At 37.3% G+C, this 7,915-nt stretch overlaps 1 protein-coding gene across 1 annotated transcript; it reads right to left on the bottom strand.

Moving 5' to 3' along the window:
* Positions 1-359: 359 nt before the first annotated feature.
* Positions 360-7,567, bottom strand: LOC114533249 (zinc finger MYM-type protein 1-like). The gene is made up of 8 exons (XM_028554750.1): positions 7,462-7,567; positions 7,162-7,379; positions 4,736-4,772; positions 4,138-4,332; positions 3,842-3,907; positions 2,330-2,545; positions 1,008-2,113; positions 360-941 (listed from the first exon to the last, which is right to left on the bottom strand). The coding sequence occupies exons 1-8, from the start codon at positions 7,565-7,567 to the stop codon at positions 360-362; spliced, it is 2,526 nt and encodes an 841-aa protein (XP_028410551.1).
* Between the last annotated feature and the right edge of the window lie 348 nt (positions 7,568-7,915).

A 7,915-nucleotide genomic window follows, 5' to 3' on the forward strand; every position in this document is an offset into this window, starting at 1 on the left:
ATAGTCGTATCCATGTCTACAGTGGAAGCTTTCGAGGCTTTGCGAGCTTAAATATTTCCACTAATTTGCTGAGTTCTATATTTGCTGCCACATCTCGTTCACAGCTTATCTGGACTAGATCCTCAAGTCTCTCAGGTGACATGGCAGCTCGCAAATAATTGTTTATAATTTTACTTTGCTATGTGTGCGCTCACATGATGCCACTGTTACTGGCAAGGTAGCCACGATCGTAATGACTTCGAACAAGTCGGGATAAAGATGGTGTAGGTCATCATTGCTGAAAACATCGAGCAATGAGGGCAAACAGACCCAAGGTGTAACTGGAGAATTTTCATTGAGGCCTTTCTCTTTTCTTTCCTTTACTTGGTTCTTGTGTTTTTTGTATGCATTCTTCCAATCATCACACTGCTTCGATTTGAAAATAGTAGGAATTGTTGACCAACACGATGACTGCTACGCTTATAGAACTGAGCTATCTTCTCAACTTTAGGGACATTTTCTTCAGTTAGGTTTCGTGGATGGAAGGTTGAAGAAAGACTAATCATTTCACACGCTGTTTCAGAAAAGCGTTTGTTCAGCTCACTTTGTATCTTGTCCAAGAAAGGAAAATACAGTTCTCTTCTAAAACAATCTAACGCTGATTCGCCATCTGGTCGGTTGTTTTGCAGAGTAGACATATCTAAAATGGATTGGCCATCAGCAAGGTGGGTGGGGAGTCTTCGGCGGCGTTTGGTTTGCGAGGCTGTTGGACTTACATCACTAAAACTAACATCAAGGACTTCGCTGCCCCATCTTTCGGCAAATGAATTGGCTTCTTTTATAAACAAGTCGAACTGTTCATCAGTGCGAAAAGATGCAATCGTTGCTTTCAGATCCTGAATAGCAGTAACTCCTGATGTTAGATCCATTCTTCTCTCTGCAAATATTCTGAGGCATGTGTGCTAAAGAGAAAAGCACTTCACTAAGATTTGGCATGCAGCTACAAATCGAAAGGGGATTAAACGCACAAGTAATCCGGTTGCAACGCTGTCGTTGTTCTGCTCTGACTCTTCCTTGAACATAGATAAAAGTGCTGGATATACATTCATCACAACTTCCAAGTTATCAGTGCGCGCAGTCCATCTGGTATCAGAAAATGAGTGCAGAGCAGTCTTGCCTGAGGTAATGCCGTTCGCTTTCAAATGGTTTTCATATCTTTTGTGACTCTTAGGCGACCCTTCCATATAGCGATAAATGTCTCCGATTGTCGTAATGATTTCTTTGACTAAAGGAATCGTTTCTACGCTTTGTTCAAGAACAAGATTAAGCTTATGGGCAAAGCAATGAAAATAGATTGAAAACTCAGCTCCAGCTTCCGTCAAATGCCGTTGCACTCCCTCGTCCTTGCCGGACATATTTGCAGCACCGTCAAAGCCTTTACCAATGAGATCTATTAATGAAAGTCTGAGGTCTTTCATAATGTCTACGATCACCTCAGCTAAAGAACGCCCCTTTAAGCTGGACACCCTCACAAGCCTGATACACCTCTCAGTTATCTTAAAATCCGTTACATATCGCAATATAACGGACATGAAGGCCTTTTTGTGAGAGGTAACCTCGTCACACTGGATGGAGAAATATTTTGCCGATCGGACTTCATTACAGACGACTTCAGTAATGAGGTTGCTAAGAATACTGATCATCTCATTTTGACTCACATGGGAAAAATACGAGACATTTTCGGGATGCGTATCCATCCATTTCCTCAAGGGGGCGTGGTACTTGGAAAGAAATTGAAGCTCTTCAAGGAAATTGCCTTTGTTTTTTGAATCATACGACTCGTCATGACCACGGAAGGACATATTCTGTTTAGCCAAATGTCGAACAACGTCGAAAATCGTTTCAACGATTTCTCGGTTTTCTTTTCTCTCCTGCTCCTTTCTTTCTCTTACTGTTTCCGCTTCCCTGTTCAATTGCACGTCGATTGGCGTTGCTGATTTGAATGAATGAATGCGCTCTGTTGAAAGCGTATGCATCCGCGAGTTAGCATGTTTGCTTAGCTTTCCCTTTTCTCCGGTAGCATTCTTCCAATTTCTGAAGCCAGTCTTTGTGAACGCATCATCCGAACTGCCGACTGTAAGAATTGGTTATATCATGTATCATGCTTAAATAAGTATCGTGCTTAAGTATTCGCAGTTGCGTGATTCGGGTACTTGCGTGATTCACGTATAGCATAATTGAAAGGATCACACTATATACTGTATTAATACTGTATACATATATCAACATAATAATCTTTTTTTTAATATCACAAATATATATAAATATGTATATATAAGTATATTCTTACCAAGTTGGCCAAAACATCTACAAGAAAAACAAAACGCGGCGTCTTTAGCGACCGAATATTCTAGCCAAGAATATTCTTCGTACCATTTCTTCTGAAACTTAAAGTTTCTTCCCCCTATTGGCGATGGTGGAAAGTCTATGGCGGGTCTCACCGGTCCAGACTCAAGAATAAAGGCTCTATTTGCCTCACACACGTTTTCATTCGATGGATCTCTCCCTTCAAACATATTTATTCTCTATAATATTATACTTTCGTAACTTGTTCACTTGCGTGCCGACGAGCTAATAAGCATATGTTGCGCTAGCCAAGGAAACCTACATAAATCAACACTTTTGGGAGAACAATTTCCGACACGCTTAATTGCAAAACAACTTATTAAATTTGGATAATATACGATTCAATCAATCATTGCTTTATCTTGTGCAAGAAAACGCCTGAAGTAGTTCTAAAGTTCAAGAGGTCGTTAAGGTATATAATTAAAAATACCACAACCTTTTGTCTTTTGTTTCGTATAAAATATTGCTAATATATAAATAAAACCACAACATTGCCCCCCCCCCATATTTCTCATCGGTTATGAACGAATTGGAAAATTGATTTGGAGGTGGACTGGGGGGGACATGTCCCCCCCAGTCCTCCCCGTGGCGCCGCCTCTGTTACGAATATAACACATGCGACCATGATTTATTTCGATTACCCAAAATTAAAATTGGCCGCGTGGGAGAATAAGTCTTGCGCGATAAAAGAACTGACCGAATTTAAGATGCCCGCTTTAGCTCGAGTAAAATGAAATGTGATGAGGTGTTTTAAATCACTTTGTACTTACACTCATTTTATTTGATATTGTGAATATACAATTACTATACATAATTATATTATCATCAAACGATGAAATTAATGTCGTATAACAACTGCCTAAAATATACAAAGCACTTCTTGACGTTTCGACCTGAGGGCCTTCGTCAAGAGAGTTAGTATGAAAATAAATATGGGTGAACACATGTTTTGTATGGGGGCAAAACGCGTGATAAAAATGGGCCAATAGAAAACAAAAAATCAAAACAAATTGGAATGCATTACATTGCCAAAGCGACGCCTGATTGTGGGCTAAGAATAGCCTGCAATGAGGGAAGCCTGATCAGCAACGAAAATGTATTACAACCAGCTTTGTTTTGTCAATCAATTACAATCAATTTGTTTTTATTTTTTGTTTTCTATTGGCCCATTTTTATCACGTGTTTTGCCCTCATACAAAATATTCTCCCCTATTTATTTTCATACTAACTCTCCTGAAGAAGGCCCTCAGGTCGAAAAGTGTTTTATCAATTTTTGTCAGTTATACCACACTTGATGCTAAATTGCTTGAACACGCTGCCACGCTGCTCCCTGGTTATATTGGAACTTATATTATCATCAGGTAAAAGTATTTTTGATTATATTAAATCAAAAACTGCGTATAACCATATCAGTCACAACAGAAAAGATATCCTCTAAAACCCCAGCTTTGTGTACCTCTTCCCCAGGACGGTTCATAACCCAACTGAGAGTGAAGAATGCATGGTTTGTGCGGCGAGTTACCTAAAAAACAGGAGGAGTTTTATGAATGGAACAAACAGCTCGTGGGAATTGTTCGTTTAACAATGTCGACCTGGGTGACGCATAGGATAGCTGTAGCGCTTGATAAACGATAGCAAAGGATAAGCAGAAAAAAGTCGAGATAAAATAGATAAATATTTGTTACAGAACTTTTTCCACAAAAGAGTATATACCCGCAAATTAGCAAAAGAATATACAATTGCAATATTTACCCAATTGTAACCATTCGTTGTCACTATCTTTGACAGGCACCCAGTGATCTCCTTGTATAGTTCCACCACTGGGAGTTTTACCGTCTTTACATATATCTTTAGAGTTACAGAGTTGATTGCCATAGGACGTGCATATTGAAACTGCTTGTTGATATGAAGTTGTAGGTGGAACATTCTTTATTGAAATCCCAGTATCTGAAATTAAATCATAATTATAGAGAACAATACAATAGAACGATGGAATAATAGAATAAGCCTATGGGCCCATTTGTTTGTTCGGGGTAAAACCCTAATTAAGAAAACTTTTTGTTTAATTCTGACCCTCTTTATATATTTTTTTTGAGAAAAAATATTCAGGATCGAATACGGAGATATTTAAGTTTGCATCCCTTGCAATTTTAAACAGAATAAATCGTGATTTTTTTTTGTATAAGACCACCTAAAAAGTGCAAATTTGAATTTTGAAGAAACAAAAGCTTTTAAAGTCGATCAAAAATAAATGGCTGGCTTTGCATGAAAATCATCTGTTTCGGCATGGTTTAATGCATGCCTGATTCATGCATTTCAAGTAATATGTTTGATTATCACAAAATAGTACCTGAATTCCTCTTTGTTTCTTCTTCCTTTCTCTTTGTCTATAGCAAATTTATTACAAATTAATGGCTGTAGTAGGAAAAAGGATTTCTCACACTTATTTTTAGCTCCTTTTTCCCGAAATCAATTGCTCCATTATTTTGATAACGAAAAAAACTGCAAACTCGATAAGTCCGTTCTAGCTTATACACAGACCAATGCATGGACGTACGTTGAAACATCACATGAAATAAATACCATGCATCGTTGCCAACTATTTCTGTGGTATGCCTATCATGCTATGACAGCCGCTCCATCATTGATGCATCCGTTATCGAACAGCATCGTATTTTATTTAATTGGAACGACGCGGGGACACTATTGAAACAAGGTTTATACACAAGATTGTCAGGTTTTGGGTAATTCAAAATAACTTTTAATATACGGATGCAACACTGTTTAGTAATTAAAATCCATTTGATGAACTTTTAAAAATCTCATTTTTGAAGCACCTTGTAGAAAAAAATCCATAAACAACAAGTATAATCGTGATATCGAGTTGTTTTATGTCAGTGAATGTCCAATTTTCATTAAGGCCGGCGCACACGAAAGCTATGTGCTTAGGAAAATGTCATAGTTCATGGCAAATGTCAAAAAGTCATTGGCGTAAGCTAAAGTTGCTCTCGTGTGCGCGTAACTTTGCAGCGACTTTTAAAGACAAATATCTAGCATGTTTTATATTTTTTCCCTCGCGTGGCAAAATGCTTAGTTGATTTTCCCGTGCGCGCGGCTTTAAAAGAAACCGCTCTCGTCTTTTTATCACAGCCCATGATCCTCGTTCTATGAATTTTAATTTTCCAATAACCAAAAGTGCGTTTGATGAGTTTTTTCCCGCATTCCCTCTTTTGTGGCTTCTTTGCTTTCGTGTGTCAGTTGCTTTCAAACATGTAATTTTTTCAGTGTACTTTTTCTCTCTTCTTGGTAAAAGACCGCTTGCAAAACAGACAAACTTTTGATTCAGTTGACATTTCCGAAATGAACATACTAAATTTAATTGCCAAGTTTGGCTGCGAATCGAAGATTATTGTAAAGTACACAACATATGGCCAAACAAAGTTGGCAAATACTCATTTAGATGCCTTGCGAACCTAAAATCTAAACGTTGTTCGATCGCGACATCTGAAAGAACATCGTACTTTAAAAGTATAGAGGTTCAACTGTTCAAAAATGTAAATAAACCGCATAATACGTTAACTTTGTCTTGCACTTTGGTATCCGCGCTTATATTAAATCTTCAATCCTGTGTCAACGCGCCCATATGCACGACCACATCTTGTTAAACGGCGAAATAGCAGCGATATTATTAAAATAGGACCAGAATCAGTGTATTAAACATGTATTAAATTTATTCTTAACCCGATTAAATCTAAATTTAATCGAACAGCGTCAAAATAACGGTTTATTTCTTCCTCTTGGACGAATTTCCGTGTCATGCGAGCGAAATCAAATCGCGCATCGGAAAATTAGCCAAAGATTTCGAGCTGTGCACCACAACTCTTAGGAGACAAATAAAACTGTGACGTAGATAAATACGGTCACATACACTTTTCAAATACTAGTATATTTCGCTTCAAAACACACTTGTGACGACGAAAAAATAATTTTAAAAAAATAAAAAAACAAAACAAAACGTAGGTGAATTTTCACGCGCTGACGCCGGAATAATTAATTACACATAATAATGTAATTATTCCGCCAGTAAAGCAAAAGTATATAAAAATTGCCTACTTCGTATGGCTATATTTTCCGTACTACTTGATATTTTGCAGCCAAACTTGGCAATTATACTAATTTCAGTATGCTCTATTTTATTTATTTAATTCCTTCTTATTACTGACCTAGATCACAAGTTGGTCTGGTATGCAAGTGGACCATTATTAGCCAAATCGGTTTTTCGAAGCCTGGGGTAATTATTATCAAATGAATTTCCGTGTATATGAAATAAACAGTTCACAACAATTCAGAGCTGATATAAAGTCATTTCTATAATTATTCGCACTCGAGCTTTGATATTTTAATGCTTGTTTACACGTGCAATATTAATTTTGGCAATTTGCTACGATCTTCTTCTTTTGATAGATGTAAACGAGTGAATTAATCACGACTGTTCAAATAGGAACTCGTACACATCTGATCATTCGTAACTTTATGCTCGTTTACTTTCAAAGCAAAAAATTGCTCATAAAATTGCGTGCAGCAAATATCGCAAGTGTAAATGGGCCTTTTAAAGATTAATACAGTTTGCTTGTATTGTTTGTTCATTAAATTGCGTCGCTATAACAACTGCAGGAACCCGTTTTTACTTTTGAACACAGAATTCCCTTCAGTTTAGAGTTCCAACATCCTAGGAATTTAAGAAAAATGCAGTCTTATAAATTTCCTATAACCTACCGCTTCAATATCATACATCAAAATCCAATCTCCTTTCAATTCCTTACTGATATTGGTTACATTGGTCAGTTGACAATTTTCAATTTCTTTTGTTGTTCTGTAATTGAATCCAACACACTGAGCTTCGTCTTTGCAGTAAGTATAACATTCTAACACGACAACTGGAGTGGTGATGTGGTGTCTTGATATTATCTCATGTGGGAACAGTGATGGACCACCTAAAATTCAAAATTTCAACAATGAATAAAAAATTTAACAAATTCTCTCCCTGAATAATGGGCAGTCTAATAAGACACCAACCCGATGTAACGATGTAATCTTTCTGTCCACATTGGTTTCCAAAAATGGTTGCAAATGGCAAGCAAAAGTAGAGACATGCGTTAACGATTTTGGGCATGACCGACATTGTCAAAGCTATTACGTAACTGCTGGTGGTCAAGCTAGCTTTTGCTGCTAACAAGTCTGTTAAAATCATTTGACACCTGTATAGTGGGAGTTTGGCACTAAGAGAACAAAAGGAATCAGAGGGAAAACGAGCCGTTAGGGCACCTTTTCCACGTTATTTCGAGTTCTCCGAGACGCTAATAAGTCATTTCTAAAACTGCGTAGACACAGCAAAATGTTTTTTTCTATTTCTTTTATACTATAACCCATGAAATAAAAGGATTTTAAACAAATTTGGAAATCGATTAACTTAAAAACTCTCATAATACTATAATTTTTGCGGGCAGCCGCTGCGCATGCGCGGCATTGA

Source organism: Dendronephthya gigantea, unplaced genomic scaffold, assembly GCF_004324835.1.
Source record: "Dendronephthya gigantea isolate DGI-Jeju-01 unplaced genomic scaffold, DenGig_1.0 000088F, whole genome shotgun sequence".
Classification (NCBI taxonomy): Eukaryota; Metazoa; Cnidaria; class Anthozoa; order Malacalcyonacea; family Nephtheidae; genus Dendronephthya; species Dendronephthya gigantea.